The 22951-nt window shown below is 47.1% G+C and overlaps 1 protein-coding gene across 4 annotated transcripts in view; it reads left to right on the top strand.

The window, feature by feature from the left end:
- Positions 1 to 22951, top strand: part of c3h5orf34 (chromosome 3 C5orf34 homolog) — a 39521-nt gene that overhangs the window by 4893 nt on the left and 11677 nt on the right. For 2 of the 4 annotated variants that reach the window (XM_033018484.1, XM_033018483.1), the window contains exons 3-9: positions 1527 to 1616; positions 3502 to 4115; positions 7184 to 7285; positions 13189 to 13309; positions 15888 to 15979; positions 17640 to 17706; positions 18512 to 18700. In XM_033018484.1, coding sequence (XP_032874375.1) covers positions 1527 to 1616; positions 3502 to 4115; positions 7184 to 7285; positions 13189 to 13309; positions 15888 to 15979; positions 17640 to 17706; positions 18512 to 18700 — 1275 coding nt within the window. The remainder of the gene's footprint in view (positions 1 to 1526; positions 1617 to 3501; positions 4116 to 7183; positions 7286 to 13188; positions 13310 to 15887; positions 15980 to 17639; positions 17707 to 18511; positions 18701 to 22951) is intronic. The other 2 variants (XM_033018485.1, XM_033018487.1) reach the window with 2 other exon arrangements.

Here is a 22951-nt window from a genome sequence, read left to right as displayed (position 1 = left end):
AGCGTGTCCAAACCCTTAATAATCTTACATGTTTCAATAAGATACCCTCTCATCCTTCTAAATTCCAGAGTGTACAAGCCCAGCTATCCATTCTCTCACCATATGACAGTCCTGCCATCCCGGGAATTAACCTTGTAAACCTACGCTGCACTCCCTCAATAGCAAGAATGTCCTTCCTCAAATTTGGAGAGCGAAACTGCACACAGTACTCCAGGTGTGGTCTCACTAGGGCCCTGTACAACTGCAGAAGGACCTCTTTGCTCCAATACTCAACTCCTCTTGTTGTGGAGTGACTGTCAAACTGTGGCTGGGTCATTCTTTGGAAAACGAACCAAATTGTCACACACGTGACCAGATACCATAACATAAAGTAATACATTAAAAAATTATTGTAAAAGATGAATCTTATTCATTGCTATTTTCCTACCTACAGAACTATAATGCATGTTTGCTAAAAATATGAACATTCTAGTAGCTTTTTAAAATTCACGAGAGTTTGTAAGATAGAACTGAGTTATGAAAAATGCTTCCGTGTGAGGTCACACACGTTACCAGTCATATTTGACCTCTGACCCTAAACAAACATTGTCAGCATAACATAAAAATTTCACTTGATAAACTTCGGGGGGAAAAAAGAATCATGTTATACAGTACAAAACAATATACCCATAATGCTTTCAGAATTAGAAGAGATGTATTCGACAATTTTTCATATTTTGGATCACGCACGTGATTAAGAATGGGCCAGCTGATTTATAAGCAATAACTTGTCAGACAAGGTGAACAGTCAAGCAAGAGACTGTCCTGCCGATTCAATGCATGCAGTATTTTTTAATATCATTTTTGATAGCATAATAGCAAGGTTAGTCACGTACACTTGTTTACAGGGTTAACTATTGTGATCCAGCATTCAATAACTTGCCACTGAGAAACAGGCGTCATTATCTATGTAGGAAGATTAGGATGTCTCGGTGTATCCTTGAGTTCACAAGCTCTTCTTTGTGTTTAGCGAACTTGTTTTCTTAACTCCATGGGGCCACCTGCACCAGGCATGTTTAGCCATTCACTGCAGTAACGTTTGATTCCCACAGAGTGAAGTGCCACCCATTTTGAAAGGGGATGAACAGCTCAGTTCTTCCCATACTTTAACAGCATTTACAAGGCACTTGGACAGGGAACATGGATAGGAAAGGTTTCGGGTGATATGGGCCAAACACAGGTAGGTGGGACTAGCATTGAGGGGACATTTTGGTTGGCGTGGGTAATTTACCTGGGCAAGAGAGGCCTGTTTCCAAGCTGTATGACTCTGGTAAACAAGAATTGCCATGTTTCTGGCACCTTGCCAATACACTACAAATGCAGGTCATAGGAGAAAATTATAAAATGCTAGAAATACTTAGCCTATTAGGCAGTATTTGTGAAGAAGATACAGGAATTAAATATTTTATATGGCAATGTTGAATATTTCCAATTTACGTTTCAGTCCTAGTTATTGCCTGATATTCAGCGTCAACTTTTTTTTTCAGGAGCAAGTACTGCATGCTCTGGAGTTCAGGAATCGATTTGCCACTTGTCCGTATCTCCCTGCAGATTTGATCACTGCAGACAAACTACAGGTGAGTCCCACCTCAGCAAAGCGTGCCCCACACATCTTTAAAAACAAAGCGGAGGTGAGAGGGACAAAGTTTAAAGGGGACGGCAGAGAATTCCACAGACTCACAACTCTCTGTGTGAGAAAGTGTTTCCTCATCTCCGTTCTAAATGGCTTACCCCTTATTCTTAAACTGTGGCCCCTGGTTCTGGACTCCCCCAACATCGGGAACATGTTTCCTGCCTCTAGCGTGTCCAAACCCTTAATAATTTTATATGTTTCAATTAGATCCCCTCTCATCCTTCTAAACTCCAGAGTATACAAGCCCAGCCATTCCATTCTCTCACCATATGACAGTCCCGCCATCCCAGGAATTAACCTTGCGAACCTATGCTGCACTCCCTCAATAGCAAGAATGTCCTTCCTCAAATTTGGAGAATAAAACTGCACACAATACTCCAGGTGTGGTGTCACTAGGGCTCTGTACAACTGCAGAAGGACCACTTTGCTCCTATACTCATCTCCTCTTGTTATGAAGGCCAACATGCCATTCACTTTCTTCACTGCCTGCTGTACCTGCATGCTTACTTTCATTGACTATTGAACAAGGTCCCCCGATACCCTTTTCCCAACTTGACACCATTCAGATAATAATCTGCCTTCCTGTTTTTGCTACCAAAGTGGATAACCTCACATTTATCCACATTAAACTGCATCTGCCACGCATCTACCCACTCACCCAATCTGCCCAAGTCACCCTGCATTCTCATAGCATCTTCCTCACAGTTCATACTGCCACCCAACTTTGTGTCACCTGCTAATTTGCTAATGTTACTTGTAATCCCTTCATCTAAATCATTAATATATGTTGTAAATAGCTGCGGTCCCAACACCGATCCTTGCAGTACCCCACTAGTCAGTTGATGAAGTCAGTGAGTTCTGCATGGGTGCAGGAGGTAGAACTGATGCAGTCGTCAATGTAGCAGAGATAGAGTTTGGGGATAGGGCCGGCCCATTGCATGCATGGAACAATGATTGTTCAACGTACCCTACAATGAGGCAGGCATAGCTGGGGCCCATGCGAGTGCTCATAGCTACGTCTTGGATTTGGAGGAAGAGAGAGGAGTCGAAGGAGAAGTTGCTAAGGGTAAGGACCAGCTCTGCTAGGCGGAGGAGAGTATTAGTAGATGGAAATTGGCTGGTTCTATGGTCGAGGAAGAAACAGAAGGCTTTAAGACCTTCCTGGTGGGGGATGGAGGTGTAGAGTGACTGGACATCCATAGTAAAGATGGGGGAATGGGGGCCTGGAAAACGGAAGTAATTGAAGAGACAAAGGGCGTATGAGGTGTCTTGGACACAAGTAGGGAGGTATTGAACCAGGGGAATAGGATGGAGTCGAGGTATGTGGGAATTAATTCAGTGGGACATGGACAAGCAAAAACAATGGGTCTGCCAGGACAGTTCTGTTTGTGGATTTTGGGGAGATGATAAAACCGGGCCGAGCGGGGCTGGGAAACGATAAGGTTGGAGGCTTTAGAGGGCAGAGAACCGGAAATGATGAAATAGGTGACGTTTCTTGTCAGGGCCCTATTTCAGTACTTTTTTTGCACAAACCAACTTCAGCTGTTCCATGTATCTCAGTTTAGTTTATTGTCACATGCACCAAGGTACAGTGAAAAGGTTTTGTTGGTGTTAACCAGTCAGTGGAAAGACATTTATATGATTACAATCGAGCCAACCACAGTGTACAGATGCATGATAATGGGAATAACGTTTAGTCCAAGATTAGTCCAGTAAAGTCCAATCAAAGGTAGATAGTAGCTCAGGATGCCACCCTGTACATGTGCAAGCTTGCTTGCTTGACTTGATGTTTCCATTTAAACTTTTGTTCTTCTGCCCTGATTCTGCAGAACCTGTTCCTTGATATCCCTGAAGTGAAATGGCCCGGTACAGACAGGGAAGGTGCAGTGACGATCGCTGACAATGGTCGGGTTATGGTCTCCTCCCTGGGAGGTCAAGCCTTCCTCTACTTGTCCCCATCTCGACTGGAGTTCACCGTGGAGTTCCTGGCGCGGGTCAGCCGCCCCGTCCCCGGCAAACCGCGTCCTAAACCGGGACTGGCGCAGAGCGACGGGCTTAGCTCGGAGCAGGAGAACGTGAAGCCTGTGGCACTGGCTTCGGGGAACAACGCTTCGGTGGGGAGAGCCCGCGGTCGGCAGGGTGAAGCCCAAAGAGCTGCGCCACCCTGCAAGCCGGATGTCAGAGGCTCAACGGAGATGTGTCCCAAGTACACGCACCAGTACACCTGGGTGGTCCAGCACCACACCGTCTCCCTGTGTCCACCAGAATGGCGTCACCCTCTCAATCTAGCACTTCACTGCAGTGGGCAAGAAGATAAATCACCAAGCGACCACTCCGGCAGACATGACAAGCCTGAGACACCGGGGCCTCTTGCAGTGCCAGAAGCCACCACTATTCCGCCCAAGGCTCTGCCCCTCAACTGTCCAGCCCCACATCTTCACAGGTGGGTATCTTATCAGTAGAATCCTCATTATCAGGGGAAGTTTAACCTGTCTGAAGAAGGGTCTCGACTCGAAAACATCACCCATTCCTTCTCTCGAGAAATGCTGCCTAATTCAGCGGGTCAGACAGCATCTCTGGAGAGAAGGATTAGGTGATGTTTCAGGTCGAGACCCTTCTTCAGACACAATTCTTGTAGCAGCACAACAGATATTTAAACTAAAGGACCTGTCCCACTTACGTGTCCTTGGCACGCAAATTACGTGACCAAAATGCAGGAGTAACTAAGTGGGACCGGCAGCATCTCTGGAGAGAAGGATTGGATGGTGTTTTGTGTCGAAACTTCAGTCTGAAAGAAGGGTCTTGACCCGAAACGTCATCCATTCCTTCTCTCCAGAGATGCTGCCGGTCCCGCTGAGTTACTCCAGCATTTTGTGTCTATCTTCAATTGTCTTGGCCCCGCTCTGGGAGTAGAAGTGGGGGCGGATCCGGACCGCAACGGCCGTGAGAACCAGGTCGAGTTCGGCGATCGTTTGCCGGCTTCTGCTGCTGTTGGAGGTGAGACGTTGCGTCGCGCCAGGGTCTTGGGCCTGTCCCACTTTGGCTGTCAGTTACGTGACAGGCCGTTGGCGCGCGAAGATTTCATTCGCTACAAAAATTTCGGAGCCCCGCGCGATGTCGCGCACAACTACATACCCCTCCGCGCTTCTCAGTGGGACCAGCCCCGCGCGGCCACACGATGCCCGTGCGCCTCAACGCGACCACGAGGTTGCGTAATTTGCATGCCAAGGACACGTAAGTGGGACAGGCCCTTTTGTTCTCTGTAAACAAGCTTATATGGAGGTTGTAGTGTTTAATAGCCTGATGGTCATTGGGAAGAAACTGGACATTACAGTTTTCAGCTCCTATACCTTCTTTCTGATGGCAGGAGTGAAATGAGAGCGTGGCCAGGGTGTTGCGAGTCTGTGACAATTGTGGCAGCGACTCACGTAGATCCATTCAATGGTGGGGAGGTCAGTACCCACACATACTCTGTGATAAATCGGCTGAAGAAGGATCCCGACCCGAAACGTCACCTATCCATGTTCTCCTGAGATGCTGCCTGATCCACTGAGTTACTCCACCACTCTGAAACGTCACCTATCCATGTTCTCCACAGATGCTGCCTGACCAGCTGAGTTACTCCAGCACTCTATGAAACGTCACCTATCCATGTTCTCCTGAGGTGCTGCCTGACTCGCTGAGTTACTCCAGCACTCTGTGATTTGCATAAAACTCCAGCTTCTGCAGTTCCTTGTGCCTGAGGAAGGATGTGCTAGTGTTGGAGAGGATCCAGAGGAGGTTTACAAGAATAATCCTGGGGATGATTGGGTTAAAATATGAGACTCTGGTCCTCCATAAAGACTCATTCCATAAAGACTCATCACACCCCTGTAACGGTCTGTTCGAACAACTTCCCTCCGGCAGACGTTACAAGGCCTTCTACGCCCGAACCTCCAGACTCAGAAACAGCTTTATTCCAAGAGCTATAGCGGCTCTGAACCGGCCCTGCTGAGTGCCCCCCACCCCCCCTGGACTGTCTCCCTCGGATGGTCACGACACACAGCTTATTTATTTATTTTACTTTTCTTTTTCATCGGTTGGAGCTGCATACAAAATCTCGTTGCACTGACGTGCAATGACAATAAAAGATATTATTATTATTATTATTATTACTTACTGGAGCTTAAGGATAAGGAGGATCTCATTGAAACTTACTGAATAGTGAAAGGACTGGATTGAGTGGATGTGGAGAGGATATTTCCACTTGTGGGAGAGACTGGGACCAGAAGGCACAGCCTCAGAATAAAAATATGTACCTTTAGACTGGAGATGACGATGAATTTATTTTGCCAGAGGGTGGTGAATCTGGAATTTAATTGGCACAGATGACTGTGGAGGCCGTCATTGGGTATTTTGAAAGCGGAGATAGACAGGTTCTTGATTAGTGCGGGCGTCGGGAGTTAAGGGCCTGTCCCATTTGGCCATCACTTATGTGACAGGCCGGTAGTGACTGACGCACGATGGTCATCATGCTTCCGCACAGCCGTCTGGAGCGCTTGACGTCATTTGAAGATAGACACAAAATGCAGGAGTAACTCAGCGGGATCGGCAGCATCTCTGGAGAGAAAGAATGGATGATGTTTCGGGTCAAGACTCTTCTTCAGTTTGAAGAAGGGTCTCGACCCGAAACATCACCCATTGCTTCTCTCCAGAGAGAAGTTGCCGGTATCTCCAATCGTCTTGGCCCCGCTCTGGGGGTAGGAGGGGCGGATCCGGATCTGCAATGGCAGTGAGCCCCAGGCCGAGCTCGGCGATCGCTTGCCTGCTTCTGCTGCTGTTGGTGTTGAGACGTTGCGCCGCACCAGGGTCTTGGGCCTGTCCCACTTTGGCCGTCAGTTACGTGACAGGCCGGCGGCGCGCGAAGATTTAGTGCAGAACGAAATCCTGGCATGCTGCACGCATCTCCATACTCTTCCACGCCACTCCATACGCCCGTACCGCGCTACCCACACGCTAGCAGGTCGCGTAAATGGCGCGCGAATGACGGCCAAGTGAGTCAGTCCTTTTACTCTCGACTTACTCTGCTCCTAGAACTTATGAACTTATGTGATTAGTAAGGGCGTCAAAGGTTATGGGGAGAAGGCAGGAGAATGGGGTTGAGAGGGAAAGGTAGATCAGCCATTGTGCAAACGTAAGTACGTATTGCAACCTAATACAAAGCCTTCAGTAGATTATTGCTGAGGTCAGGTTGTGAGGTGTGGTTCAATAGCCTGATGATTAATATCTGTAGAAGCTGTGCCTGAACGTTTATGTATGCTGCCAGCCCACAATTAATGGAAAAGGTGAGAAAAACATTAATCATGTAGAGCATTCCTTGTACGATTATTACGGTATTCATCAACATGCTTCATGTCATAAAGCTCCAAATGTATTGATGCAGTTCACTACCTTGAGATTCCTTTTGCTTGCATATCTGACTGTGGCAAACATAAGGAATATACCAGTAATAATTGCTGTTTCTACACCTAGATGGCGATACAGAAATGTGTTGAGTCAGGGAGAGCCAGACTTGGAGACCTGTCTGGATTCGGAGCCAGTGAAAGTGGTTTGGTGCCAAGGTGTTGTGTACAGGTAAGAATGCATCGGGAATTTAAATAATCCTGCATTAACAGGGGTATTTCAACTTCATTTGGGTATGTTGAGTACAGTGGTGGAAATGGGTAGGAAGGAACTGCAGATGCTGGTTTATACCGAAGATAGACACAAAATGCTGGAGTAACTCAGCAGGGCAGGCTGCATCTCTGGAGAAAAATAATAGGTGATGTTTTAGGTCAGAACTCTTCTTCTGACCCTTTTCTGAAGAAAGTTTCTGATTCGCAACGTCACCAGAGATGCAGCCTGACCTGCTGAGTTACTCTAGCATTTTGTGGCTGGCCATGGTGGAGATGATGTTTAAGTGCTCAGACAAGCCAGCTGCTTTCATCTGGATGCTGTCAAGCTGCTTGTATGTTGCACTCATTGGAGTATTATAGTGTTTAGTTTAGGTCATCCTGCTACAGAAAAAATGGCGTTAATGTGGGAAGAATACGGATAAGGTTTGTGAGGATGCAAGGACTCAAGATCCTGAGCTACAGGGAGAGTTTGAGCAGGCTGGGACTTTTTTTCTCGGCGTGCAGGAGGCTAAGGTGCGAATGCACAGTTTTTCTCCCAGGGAATGAGGAATCAAGACTCAAGATGATAATTTTAGTTGAGAGAGGGGCAAGATTTAATAGGAAGCTGAGGGGCAACTTTTTCACTCAGAGAGTGATGGGTATGTTGTACAAACTGCGCGAGGAAATAGTTGAGGCAGGTGCAATAAAAGACATGCATAGATATATAGTTTGAAGAAGGGTCTCAACCCGAAAAGTCGCCAATTCCTTCTGTCCGTAGATGCTGCCTCCAGCATAGATATATATTCCATCTACTCTTACATGACTTGCTACAGCCAGACAGATGCACCATCAAAAGCATGCTGAAGGGTTGCATCACAGCTTGATTTGGGAACAGCTTTGCCCAAGTCTGCAAGAAACTTCAGACAATTGTGGATGTAGCCCAGTCCATCACACAGACCACTAAGGCACTGAACAAGACCACGTTTGGAGTGTTTTGGGCCCCGTATCTGAGGTAGGGTGTGCTAGCTCTGGAGAGCACCCAGTTTACTGGAATGATCCCAGGAATTATTGGAATAAAATGTATGATGAGAGTTTGAAGGCACTGTTCCTGTACTCGCTGGAGTTTAGAAGGATGAGGGGGACCTAATTGAAACTTACCGAATAGTGAAAGGCCTGAATATAATGGTTGTGGAGAGGATGTTTCCACTAGTGGGAGAGTCTAGAACCAGAGGCCATAGCCTCAGAATAAAAAGACATATCTTTAGAAAGGAGATGAGGAGGAATCTCTTTAGTCAGAGGGTGGTGAATCTGTGGAATTCATTGCCACAGAAGGCTGTGGAGGTCAAGTCAATGGATATTTTTAAGACCGAGACTAGACTAAGTGGGACCTGTTGGCAATATTCCACCACTCACCCATAGCCCCCATGGGAGGCCTGCTCCCCCAAAGCAACCCGTTCCCCAATGCAATATTCCACCACTCACCCGTTCCCCCATGCAACCCATTCCCCCAACACAATATTCCGCCACTCACCCATAGTCCCTAACTGCGCAGGCGCAGCTCATTTCCCCTCATCCCCGAGCACTCCCTCCCCCTCCTCTTCACCCTTCCTCTTCTTTCCACTCTCCTCCTCCCCTCCCCCAACCCTTCCCTCGCCTCACCTTTTCCTTTCCCCTACCCTTAGTCACCCCCTCCCTTCCTCCATAACTCATCTCCCCCCTACCCCCCACCTCCCCCTATACCCCCCACTATCCCTCCTGACCTCCCCCACTCCCTACCTCCCCCACTTCCCCCTCCTCTCCCTCTATTCCCCACCCTCCCCCACTCTCCCTCCTCACCTCCTCCACTTTCCCCCTCTCCCTCTCTACCCCCTCCTCTCCCTCCGCACCTTCCCACGATCTCGAGGTTGCAGGAGTTGGCGTCGGAGTTGGCCAGGCTCTGAGCGATGCAGCTCCAGGTGATGCACTAACTCTGCTCGTCCATTCCTTCAATTCTCCCCGCCGGTGAGTGACAGAGGGCCCGGCCAGTCAGTGCGGCGATGTTGTGCCGAATGAGCGTCACCATCCCAGCCTGGGTGTCACCGTCCCGGGTGACTGGCAGGAGAGGAGACCAATCTGCGCATGCACAGTTTTTAAGATTTTTAAACCTTAATAACTTTTAAACTATACCATCGACCGGAACAATACTGTTACACTTGAGAACAGGAGAATGGTGAGTAAGGTGACGAAAAATCGTAGTGCTATTGTGTACCGTGTTTGCGCAAATAGAAAAACCACGCAAACCGGAAGAGCACAAGATCAGAGTTTTAGTTATGTACAGATTGACAGATTCTTGGTTAGTACGGGCGTCAGGGCTTATGGGGAGAAGGCTGGAGAATGGGGTTGAGAGGGAAAGATAATCATCCATTACTGAATGGCGGAGTAGACTTGATGGGCCTAATTCTGCTCCTACAACTTATGAGCTTATGAGATCAGACTCCCCACCATTGACTCCATCTACACTTCACCCTACCTACACTTCAAGCAACCAATGTATTCAAAGACTTGTCCCACCCTGGTCATTCCTCCCCCTCCCCGCTCCCGTCTTGGCAGAAGGTACAGAAGCTTGAATGTGCGCACCACCAGACTCAGGAACAGCTTCTTCCCCTCTGTTATCAGGCTTCTGAACGGTCCTTCCATATGCTAGGGTGCTGTCCAATTCACATCTACCCCATTGCGGACATTGGACTTTGTCTCTGGAAGTGATGCGCTACAATGCTGAGAACTATATTCTGCACTCTGTATCTTCCCCTTTGCTTTCTCTCTTGTACCCGGGTTTGAAATATGTGGATACAATCACTTTAATCATTTTGATCTGCTTGGATCGCATGCTTTTCACTGTACCTTGGTACACGTGGCAATAATCAACTTAAACCTGTCTTAGTAAACCTTGACATTTTGTGTTATGTGGATGCCGGATAAGAGGTGAAAAAACGTGAGGAAGTTCTACGGTATGAGTAGTGCTTGGGGTGGGAGATTGGAACCTTTGCGTAGTCCGCGCTGTTTCGACGAATGCAATCAACCCGGCGTGCACAATCAAATAAGATCAAATAGAACAAGTTGTCCTACAACTTTAGGCTGTGCACGCCACAGTAGTGCCTTTTCTCAAAAGTTGAGATGTCACGTATGTCTATTCTTGCACATGGATGGAAATAAATCTCATGGGCTATTACTAATTCAGGTGAATCGTAGACAGTTTCACCAGAATACCACACAATATTTATCTCCCACGAATCAACGTCACTATTAATTTCAAAACATTTTTGAATCACTGAGAACAGCTTTGGGATATCTGTGGTCTTGGAGCATGTGACAGAGAACTGCAAGTCTTTTTTTAAATGTATTCTCACTGTGTTTCCGGGCACTGCAGCTAATCAACCATAATCACAATGAATGGCAGTGCAGGCTCGAAGGGCCAAATGGCCTCCTCCTGCACCTATTTTCCATGTTTCTATGTTAAGTGTTTAGAAAAAAATACTTTGTTGTCTAGTTTTGTGGAGTAATGCAAATGGTAAAGCTAATGAGAATCTCACTGTCTCTCGGCCAAAGTGTGTTATTATGATTCATAAAACGACACCAAGTACTGGAGTAACTCAACAGGTCAGGCAGCATTCCAGGAAAACATGGATAGGTGTCGAATTGGGTCAGGACCCTTCTTCTCAATTGGTATTAGTTTATTATTGTCACGTGTACCGAGACAAAGTGAAAAGCTTTGTTTGTTTACTATCCAGTCAAATCATACTAGACACGAGTACAACTAAGCTACACACAAGTATAACAGGTAGTGCAAAGAGAAATACCAGAGTGTACAGTATAGTTTATGGTGCAGAGAGATATACAATGTCAGCTCGTTGGATTTCTCTAGGAGTAGTCATGTGGTACATCAGAAAGCCACTCTGTTACAGATCTTAGATAGACACACAGTGCTGCAGTAACTCAGCGGGTCAGGCAGCATCTCTGGAAAACATGGATAGGTGACGTTTCACAGAGTGCTGGAGTAACTCAGCGGGTCAGGCAGCATCTGTGGAGAACATGGATAGGTGACGTTTCACAGAGTGCTGGAGTAACTGATCCAAAAGGATCCTGACCCAAAATGTCACCTTAGTTTAGTTTAGAGATACAGTGTGGAAACAGGTACTTTGGCCCACCGAGTCAGCATCGACCTGCAATCCCCACATATTAACATTCCCCTACACACACAAGGGACAATTTTACGTTTACACCAAGCCAATTAACCTACAAACCTGTACGTCTTTGGAATGTGGCAGGAAACAAAAGATCGGAGAAAACCCACGCAAGTCACAGGGAGAACGCACAAACTCCATACGGACAAACACCCATAGTCAGGATGGAACCCGAGTCTGGTGCAGTAATGCAGCAGCTCTACTGCTGCGCCGCCATGCCATCTATCCTTTTTCTCCAGAGATGCTGCCTGACCCACTGAGCTACTCCAGCACTTTGTGTCGATCTTTGGTATAAACCAGCATCTGTAGTTATTTGTTTCTACATGTTACAGATCTTATCTTTGTTTCATCCACACCCTTCTGCGGAACTTAAAACATGTTTGATTTGTACCTTTGTCCTACTTTGAGATAAATATTAGACCTGGAGCGTTTTCCCTGATTTTGACTCCACGGATGTGCTTGACCAACTGAATGTTATCAGTATTTTCTGTTTTTTATTTTGACTGCCTAAATACAACGGCTTGAAACTTAGTTCAGAGACTGAGTATTATCGATAATGCACCAGTCAGGAGTGTAATGGACTATTTGTTTTCCGGGATGAATACCAATCCATCAGCTCTGATTTAATGGGAGCCTGAGGGGTAACGTTTTGCACATAAACGTGAGTGTATGGAATGAGCTGCTGGAGGAAGTAGTTGAGGCCGGTACCAATGTAACGTTTAAGAGACATTTGGACAGGTACATGGTTAGAATAGGCTTAGAAAGATATGGGCCCAGCGTGGGAAGGTGGGACTGGTGTACATGGGCAAGTTGGGCTGGAGGACCTGTTTCCATGCTGTATGACTGACTCACAAACGTCATACCATTGTAATGTCAACTTTCCACTTGTGGGACTGCAACAGAGGGCGGTGGAGGTCGGTTTGTCTGGATACTTTCAAGAGAGAGCTATATAGGGCTCTTAAAGATAACAGAGTCAGGGGATATAGGGAGAAGGCAGGAATGGGGGACTGTTTGTGGATGATCAGCCATGATCACATTGAATGGCGGCGCTAACTCGAAGGGCCGAATGGCCTACTCCTGCACCTAGTGCCTATTGTCTAACAGGAAAGTGGCCTGACCCCAGCTACTCTCGGTCTGTTGTTGTAGGATCGTGGCAAGAAAGGACACAAAGTGCTGGAGTAACTCAGCGGGTCAGGCAGCATCTCTGGAGAACATGGATAGTTGACATTTTGAGGCTGGTCCCTTCTTCAATACAATCAGTTTTATTCGTCACGAGGCGTGTCCTTGAATGAGTAATAACCAAGACAGGAGGCACCTCTGCCTGCCGTTGTCCATCAATGCAGCTTTAATGCAGTCACTAGATGGGAAACAATCACAGGCCAGGACCATGTCAGTCCACTGGGTCACGGAGAACGTGCAAACTCCACACAAAGCACCAGTCGTCAGGATCGAACCCGGGTCTCTGGTGCTGTGAGGCAGCGGCTCTACAAGCTGTGTCAGCCACTGTGCCACCACTTTAGATTTTCAATTCTTCAACAGCCAAGGTGGGATTTGGACTTGTATCTGTAGATGAGTGGTGCATTTATCAGTAATTTCACGAATAGAATACTTCACCTGCCCGTGATGTTTGTGACTTTGTCTGTTTATTGTCTCGTTGCTTCAGAGTAATTGCTGGGACAGTGACCTCTGTGGAAATTTACCCAGGAGATGGTTCTGTTCTCAAAGCCCACGATGCCATGAGCAACTACTTCACTCATTATCGGGTGGGACACGCTGACGTGCAGGTAACGGAGTTACAAGCTTCCATCATCAAAGCTGTGCTTTATGCTTACACAAGGAACTGCAGATGTCAAGTGCTGGAGTAACTCAGCGGGTCAGGAAGCATCTGTGGACAACATAGATATATTGTAATCTTCAAGAGCCTGAGGTTGTTGGGAAGCTGTCCTTAAATCTAAAAATCACAGCTTTCGGACTCCTGTACCTTATTCCCGATGGCAGGAGTAAAATGAAAGTGTGGCCAGGGTGGTGTGGGTCCCTGATGATGCTGGCTGCCTTTTTGAGGCAGCGCCTCCTGTAGACCCCTTATGGTGGGGAAGTCAATACCTGTAATGGACCGGGTAGTGTCCACCACTTTTTATGCAATCTCCTTTGTTCCTGGGCATTACAGGGATATTACATGGATCTCCAAAAATGTTGCCTGACCCACATGGTTACTCCAGCACCTTGTGTTTAGTTTAGTTTAGAGATACAGCACAGAAACAGGCCCTTTGGCCCACCGGGTCCTCACCGACCTGCGATCCCCGCACACTAACGCTATCCTACACACAATAGGGATAATTTACATTTATACCAATTCTGCAAACCTGTACATCTTTAGAGTGTGAGAAGAAACTGAAGATCTCGGAGGAAATCCATGCAGGTCACGGGGAGAATGTACACATTCCGTACAGACAGCAGCACCCTTAGTCAGGTTCTAACCCGGCTTTCTGACGCTACAAGGCAGTAGCTCCACCGCTGCGCCACCGTGTCTTTTTCTGTGCCGTGTGATTGGTTGTCAAGTAGTTCTGAGCTTTACTGGTATGACCTGTTAAGATCAACAAACCCTCCAGGGTTGATTCTCTGTGCAGGGAACCCCAGGCTGGGCGCAGTCGAAGACGCGCCGACCAGTTCCATCGCTGGCTGAATATGGCTTCCTGGTGGAACGTCTGCCTGTGTGACCATCAGGCAAGGCAGCTCTGTGCTGAGACACAAGTCTTAGTTTAATTTAGTTGAGAGATACAGCGTGGAAACAAGCTCTTCGGCCAACCAAGTCCACGCTGACCAGATATCCCCGTACACTGGCACTATCCTACCAACTAGGGACAATTTACAATTTTTTTCAACCGAAGCCAAATTAACCTACAAACCTGCACATCTTTGGAGCGTGGGAGGAAACCGGAGCACCCGTGGAAAACCCACGTTGTCACGGGGAGAACATACAACCTCCATACAGACATCACCCTTAGTTAGGAATGAACCTGGGTATTTTGCACTGTAACGTTGCAACTCTACTGGTGCGCCACCTTGCTACCCTCGTCATTATATATTTAAAATTTTTAGTTTAGTTTATTGTCACATGTACTGAGGTACAGTGAAAAGCTCTTTTTATTGTTGCGTGTTCAAGAGCCTGATGATTATTGAGAAGAAGCTGTTGAACCTGGAGGTCACGGTTTTTCAGACTACTGCAGGAGTGAGATGAGGGAGTGGCCAGGGTGGTGTTTGTCTTTGACATTGGCTATCTTTTTGAGGCAGCGTCCCAAGCATTGAAAAGAATTGATAATAGGAAAGGGCAGTCTATTCAAAGATCAGCATTAGCTGGACAAAGAACTGTGGTTCCCTAACACCACTGGTTGAGTGCTACAACTGATTACAATCTCCATGACAAATCGCAGCTTTAATGTCCAGCAACACTCACATGTATGTGACAAATGACAGAGTGCTGGAGTAACTCAGCGGGTCAGGCAGCATCTGTGGAGAACATGGATAGGTGACGTTTCACAGAGTGCTGGAGTAACTCAGCGGGTCAGGCAGCACCTCTGGAGAACATGGATAGGTGACGTTTCACAGAGTGCTGGTGTAACTCAGCGGGCAGGCAGCATCTCTGGAGAACATGGATAGATGACGTTTCGGCTCGAGACACTTTATCAGACTGGATTAAGGGATAGGCCATTCAGAACTGAGACGAGGAAAAGCTTTTTCACCAGAGAGTTGAAAATCTGGAATTCTCTGCCACAGAAGGCAGTGGAGGCCAATTCACTGGATGTTTTCAAGAGAGAGTTAGATATAGCCCTTAGGGCTAACGGGACCAAGGGATATGGGGAGAAAGCAGAAACGGGGTACTGATTTTGGATGTGTTCAAGAAGGAACTGCAGATGCTGGAAGATCAAAGGTACACAAAAATGCTGGAGAAACTCAGCGGGTGCAGCAGCATCTATGGAGCGAAGGAAATAGGTGACGTTTCGGGCCGAAACCCTTCTTCAGACTGATAAAGTCTGAAGAAGGGTTTCGGCCTGAAACGTCACCTATTTCCTTCGCTCCATAGATGCTGCTGCACCCGCTGAGTTTCTCCAGCATTTTTGTGTACCTACTGATTTTGGATGATCAGCCATGATCATATTGAATGGTGTTGCTGGCTCAAAGGGCCGAATGCCCTACTCCTGCACCTATTGTCTATGTTTCTACGGGTTATGTGTCGCCTGTCCATCCCCTCCACAGATGCTGCTTGAACCGTTGAGTTCCTCCAGCCATTGTTTTTTTGCTCAAGATTCCAGCATCTGCAGTTCCTTGTGCCTTCAGTACATTGTGCTTTTCTTTTTGGTTCAGGGAGAAGAGAGAATGTACAGAGTGAGCAGCCTTCCTCCAGACACACCTGGCTCCAAATACTCCATCTGTTCCATGGTCACACGTGCACTCAGGTATCTGCTCCAGAAGCTTTAATTCCTCTGGTTTTTTATTTAAAAGGTAAAAAAGACTTAAAGTGATAGTCCAAGGGACTCCAATGGGATAGATGATAGGTGAGAACCACACTCCAATTGGTGATAGGATGGTTCAGTTGCCTGATAACAGCTTCATGCTGCCTCGCCAATGCCAGCAGCATAATCAAGGACCAGTCTCAACCCCGATCACTCCCTCGTCTCCCCTCTCCCATCAGGCAAGAGGTACAGAAGTTTGAAAATGCACACCTCCAGATACAGGGACAGTTTCTTCCCAGCAGTTATCAGGCAACTGAACCATCCTCTCACCAACTAGAGAGCGGTTCTGACCTCCCATCTACCTCATTGGGGACCCTCAGCCTATCTTTAATTGGACTTTACTGGACTTTATCTTACACTAAATGTTATTCCCTTTATCCTTTATCTGTACACTGTGGATGGCTTGATTGTAATCATGAAAAGTCTTTCCCCTGACAGGATATCACCCAACAAAAAAGCTTTTAATGTATCTCGGCACACGTGACAATAATAAACTAAACTATTTAAAGTTTATTCATTGCCCGGCCCTTAGTTCTTTACTCCTTTAGACTTTAGAGATACGGTGTGGAAACAGGTCCTTCGGCCCAACAAGTCTACGCTGGCCAGCGATCACCCCGTACACTGACACTCCTACACATTGATAACAATTAAAAAATTTTACTGAAGTAAATTAACCTACAAACCTGGATGTCTTTTGGAGTGTGGGAGGAAATCGGAGCACCCGGAGAAAACCCACACGGTCACATGGAGAATTTACAAACTCTGCACAGACAGCACCCGTAATCAGGATCAAACCCCAGTTCTCTGGCGCTGTTAGGCAGTAAATCTACCGCTGCGCCAATGTGCCGCTCCCAATTCCTCTATTCTGAATTTTCAGATACCAATTTAGTAATCAATGAAAATTGATCATTTCCATACCCTTGCATAACTTGTTGCTTTTCATTAATCTTGAATGCATTTGTGGATGTTTGGATAACTCACCATTGCTCTATCCTCATATCTGTTCCTTCCTACTGCTTTGGTAACTTTACAATAATATTATCCTTAAGTTTCCGTGGTGATGTTTCCAAGTTCTCCCTGAAATTATGGCACTGGCAGTAACATGTATGCAGGTGAGGGACTTGTTTTGATAGGCGGATGGTTGGATAAAGGCCAGAGATGAAAAGACAAGACGAGCGAGATAAGGACAGAAGAGGCACGAAATGTAAATCCAGAGGAAGGATGTTGAGAAGATGTTTCCAGTAATGAGACCCTCGGACCAGAGGGCACAGCCTCAGAATAAAAGGACGTACCTCCGGAATAGACATGAGGAAGAATCTCTTTAACCAGAGGATGGTGAATCTGTGGAATTCATTGCCACATTCAGCTGCAGAGGCCGTCAATGGGTACTTTTAAAGCGGAGATTGACAGATTCTTGATTAGGAAGGATGTCAAAGGTTACGGGGAGAAGGGTTGAGAAGGAAAAATAGATCAGCCATGATCAAATGGGCTGAATGGCTTAATTCTGCTCCTATGTCTAATGGTCTTATCGGTGGAAGGGGACGGGTTGCCTTTCTGTCATTTCTCTTGGCTGGGTCTAACGTTATGAGTTAATGTTTTCCAGGATCCTGCAGTGCTGGAACCAGTTCAAGCTGTCCCTAAAACTGCCCAGTGTGCGTTGCTGGATCACGGTGAGTTCCCTTGTACGCAAAGCGTGTGTCAGTAGCAGTAGCCTGTGGTGTTGGTCCTTGGGTTGTGACAGAGCTTCCTCAATCACCAGAGGAACCGAGCCATGAACAAATGATGACTATGTTGGCTTGGAGTGCATCCACGAGTGATCACACTCGTGGTCTCTTGTATTCCTTCAAGAGAAGGAGAAGACGAGAAGAGCGTGGATGTGCTGGAAATGGAGGGATGTAGATCATGTGATTGTAGTGTGACAAGAGCTGCCAGAGGAGGTTGTTGAGGCAGGGACAACCGCAACATTTAAGAAACAATTAGACAGGTACATGGTTAGGACAGGTTTAGAGGGATATGGGCCAAACGCTGGCAGGTGGGATTAGTGTAGATTAGACATGTTGGTCGATGTGGGCAAGTTGGGCTGAATGGCCTGTTTCCACGCTGTATCACTCGATGACTCTCTATCTATGACTCTGTGCAGGCAGAGGATATTAGTTTAACTACGCATTATGTTCACCACAGACATTTGGGCTGAAGGGTCGGTTCGTGTGCTGTAGTGTTCCATGTGTAAGAAGGAACTGCAGATGCTGGTTTATTCGGAAGAGAGAACAAAATGCTGGAGTAACTCAGCGGGTCAGACAACAGCTCTGGGGAAAAGGAATAGGTGAGGTTTCTCATCTGAAGATGGTTCCTACCTGAAACGTCACCAATTATTTTTCTCCAGAGATGCTGCCTGACCCACTGAGTTCCTCCAGCATTTTGTGCCCACCTTCTGTGGTATTCTATGTTCTATGAACTTCCTTTCTCTTTTTGAAGGAGGAGTTGCAGCCAGGACCTCCTATCCAGTTCCCAGCTATTCTCGCCGAGGAAGTGATTGGTAACGTCGGAAGATTCCTGGCATTTTCCGATGGGCAGGTCCATGTCACCTTCTGCAACGGCGTTCGACTGAGCACAACCTGGGACTTTGGGTCCCGGCAGAGGAGAGAGCAGAAGACCATGTCCCAGGTCAGTTGGTCAGCAGTCAGCTGTCGTAGAATTCCTCAGAACAGCCTCTCAGCAAGAAAGCGAACATAACACTGGTTTCATCCAGCGTTGTGTAGTGCTATTTGTACCTGGTCTGCAAATTCAGGCCTCTGTATTCAGGAGCAAATAATACTCAAGGTTCCGGAAAAAAAATCTTCCCCAACGTGGATGATGAAAGGCCTAGATAGAGCGAAAGGTAGACACACAATGCTGGAGTAACTCAGTGGAACAGGCAGCATCTCTAGAGAGAAGGAATGGGTGACATTTCGGGTCGAGGCCCTTCTTCCGACTGATGTCAGGGGAGTGAGCGGGACAGAGATAGAATGTAGTTGGAGACAGTAAAACTGGTGGGAGAAGGGGGAGGGGAGAGAGAGAGAGAGAGAGAGAGAGAGAGAGAGAGAGAGAGAGAGAGAGAGAGGGAAAGCAGAGCTATCTGAAGTTAGATGTCAATGTTCATACCGCCGGGGTGTAAGCTGCCCAAGCGAAATATGAGGTGCGGTTCCTCCAATTTGCGCTGGGCCTCACTCTGACAATGGAGGAGGCCCAGGACAGAAAGGTCAGATTGGGAATGGGAGGGGGGAGTTGAAGTGCTGAGCAACCTGGTGATTAGGTTGGTTAAGGTGGACTGAGCGGAGGTGTTCAGCTAAACGATCGCCGAGCCCGTGCTTGGTCTTGCTGATGTACAGTTGACACCTGGAACAACGGATACAGTAGATGAGGTTGGAGGAGGAGCAAGTGAACCTCTGCCTCACCTGGAAAGACTGTCGGGGTCCTTGGATGGAGTCGAGTGGGGGAGGTATAGGGACAGGTGTTGCATCTTCTGCGGTTGCAGGGGAAAGTACCTGGGGAGGGGGTGGTTTGGGTGGGGACGAGTTGACAGGGAGTTTCGGAAGGAACGGTCTCTGCGGAAAGCAGAAAGGGTGGAGATGGGAAGATGTGGCCAGTAGTGGGATCCCGTTGGAGGTGGCGAAGGTGTTGGAGGATTATATGCTGTATGCGACGGCTGATGGGGTGGAAGGTGAGGACAAGGGTGACTGTCCTTGTTGCGAAAGGGGGAAGGGGGAATAAGAGCGGAGCTGCGGGATATGGAGACGACCCTAGTGAGAGCCTCATCTATAATGGAAGAGAGGAACCCCCGTTTCCTAAAGAATTAAGACATCTCTGATGATCTAGTATAGAAAACCTCATCCTGGGTACAGATACAGTGTAGACGGAGGAATTGGGAGTAGGAGATCGTGTCTTTTCAGGAAGCAGGGTGGGAAGAAGTGTAGTCTAGATTGCTATGGGAGTCAGTAGGTTTGTAATAGATGTCAGTCAATAGTCTGTTTCCTGAGACGGTGAGATCCAGAAACAGTAGGGAGATGTAGGAGATGGTCCAAGTGAATTTGAGTGCAGGATGGAAATTAGTCGTGAAGTTGATGAATTCAGTGAGCTCTGCATGGGTGCAGGAGGTAGCACTAGATAGAGTGGATGTGGGAAAGATATTTCCAGTAATGGGAGAATCTAGATCCAGAGGGCGGAGCCTGTACATAAAAGGATGTACCTTTATGATGAACGTGAGGAGGAATTTCTTTATCCAGAGAGTGGTGAATTTGTGGAATTCGCAGCAAAGATGGCTGTGGAGGAAGTTAATGGGCATTTTTAAAGTGGAGTTGACAGGTTCTTCATTTGTAAGGGCATTAAAGGTCATGGGGTGAAGGCAGGAGGATGGGGTTGAGAAGGAACGATAGATCAGCCACGATTGAACCAGGGAGCAGTCCCGATGGGTTTCAAGATACAGCAAAAAGCTTGGTTTTATCTGCTACCCAGTCAAATCACATCACACGTGAATACGACGCAGTGGCACTGTGGTAGAGCCGCTGCCTCTCATCGCCAGAGACCCAGGTCCGATCCTGACCTCGGGTGCTGTCCTTGTGGAGTTTGCACATTCTCCCCGTGTTCGTGAGGGTTTCCTCCAGATGATCCGGTTTTCTCCCACATCCCGAAGATGCACAGGTTTGTAGGTTAATTGGCCCTCTGCAAATTGTCCCTATTGTGTCGAGAGTGGATGAGAAAGTAGGATAACATAGATCTAGTGTGAACGGGTGATCGATGGTCGGGTGGACTTGGTGGGCCGAAGGGCCTGTTTTCGTGCTCTATCTCTAAACTGAGCAAGTTGAATGTATTGTGCAAAGAGAGAGAGATGCACCCTGTGTGGGTTTTCTCTGAGATCTTCGCTTTCTTCCCACACTCCAAAGATGTACAGGTTTGTAGGTTAATTGGCTTGGTAAACGTAAAATTTATCCCTTGTGTGTCTAGGATAGTGTTAATGTGCGGGGATCGCTGGTCGGCGCAAACCTGGTGGGCCAAAGGGCCTGTTTACACGCTGTATCTCAAAACTACACGAGCTCCAGTTTGTTCATTCGAACACACATTCACTCCTCCAAACAGCAGTTTCCTGCAAGCACTGGTAATGGCAGCTTGATCCCCGCACCAACGCCAGCCATCTCGAGAGACCCATATTGAAGCAGTGTCTGGGATTCTTTACTAACACTGTACAAGCTATTGTGATGCAAAATTCTTACACTATTGTACCATTACCATACCTCCCAAATGCAAAAAAACTGCATGCAATGGTAGGTCTACCATTCCAGACCACACCTGGAGTATTGCATACAGCTTTGGTCTCCTAATCTGAGGAAAGACATTCTTGCCATAGAGGGAGTACAGAGAAGGTTCACCAGACTGATTCCTGGGATGGCAGGACTTTCATATGAAGAAAGACTGGATAGACTCGGCTTGTACACGCTAGAATTCAGAAGATTGAGGGGGGATCTTATAGAAACTTACAAAATTCTTAAGGGGTTGGACAGGCTAGATGCAGGAAGATTGTTCCCGATGTTGGGGAAGTCCAGAACAAGGGCTCACAGTTTAAGGATAAGAGGGAAGTCTTTTAGGACCGAGATGAGAAAATCATTTTTTACACAGAGAGTGGTGAATCTCTGGAACTCTCTGCCACAGAAGGTAGTTGAGGCCAGTTCATTGCCTATATTTAAGAGGGAGTTAGATGTGGCCCTTGTGGCTAAAGGGATCAGGGGGTATGGAGAGAAGGCAGGGATGGGATACTGAGTTGGATGATCAGCCATGATCATATCGAATGGCGGTGCAGGCTCGAAGGGCCGAATGGCCTACTCCTGCACCTATTTTCCATGTTTCTATGTCTATGTCTATGTCTTCCAAGAAAAGGAAAATCATTATATTGGAGGATAAATTGGTTTAGCTCAGTTTCGAGATATAGCGTGCAAGCAGAACCCATCAGCCCACTAAGTCTGCGCCAACCATTGATCACCCATACACTAGTTTTCTGCTATCCCAGTTTTGCATCCTACACACTGGAGGCAATTTACAGAAGCCAATTAACCTACAAACCTGCACGTCTTTGGAATATGGGAGGAAATCTGAGCACCCGGAGAAAACCCACGAGGTCACAGGGAGAACATATAAATCCCACATAGTCAGCACCCATAGTCAGGATCAAACGTGGGTCTCTGGCGCTGTGAAGCAGCAACTCTACTGCTGCACCACTATGCCGCTTATAATTAGATAATAAAATATCATTGCAAATTGGCAAAGCCTTATGTTTCAATCATTCAACAGTAGGTGGCCATTGTAAAGGACAAGGCTTACAGTCTTGAGCATGTTAAAGGAACGTCCCTGACACAGGCAACCATCATTGCAAAGCGGCGAAGTGGTTGATAGAGACACAAGGAACTGCAGATGCCGGTTAACAAACAAAAGACACAAAGTGCTGGAGTAACTCAGTGGTCTAGGCAGCATCTCTGAAGAACATGGAGAGGTGACGTTTCATGTCGGGACCGAAGACGTCACCTATCCATGTTCTCCAGAAGTGGCTTGATAAGTAAGATCAAGAGTCATAAGTGTTTAATTGCCATATGTAGTGGTAATGGAACGATGAAAAGTGTGAGAGGAAGCAGCAAGCAATGATCGTGCAGCAGAGCATGCAATTCCTGCTGCTTTGGCTCGGATAACTAGGGCGGGGAGTTATTATACCAAGTGGTCAACGTGGATGCCACTGGATTATATTGGAAACACATGCTTGAAGGAAGACATGAACAGACTGCTTCAGGACACAAACCAGCAAAATGACAGACTTGTGCAGTTACCGCAGGAGATTGCAAACTTAAACCTTGGCTTAGTTAGTATTCTGCTTGGGTAGCTTACAACCCAATTGTA

This window comes from Amblyraja radiata, chromosome 3 (assembly GCF_010909765.2).
Source record: "Amblyraja radiata isolate CabotCenter1 chromosome 3, sAmbRad1.1.pri, whole genome shotgun sequence".
Taxonomy (NCBI): domain Eukaryota; kingdom Metazoa; phylum Chordata; class Chondrichthyes; order Rajiformes; family Rajidae; genus Amblyraja; species Amblyraja radiata.
Note: the sequence above shows the minus strand (reverse complement) of the source record. Positions and strands in the feature narration are given on the sequence as shown.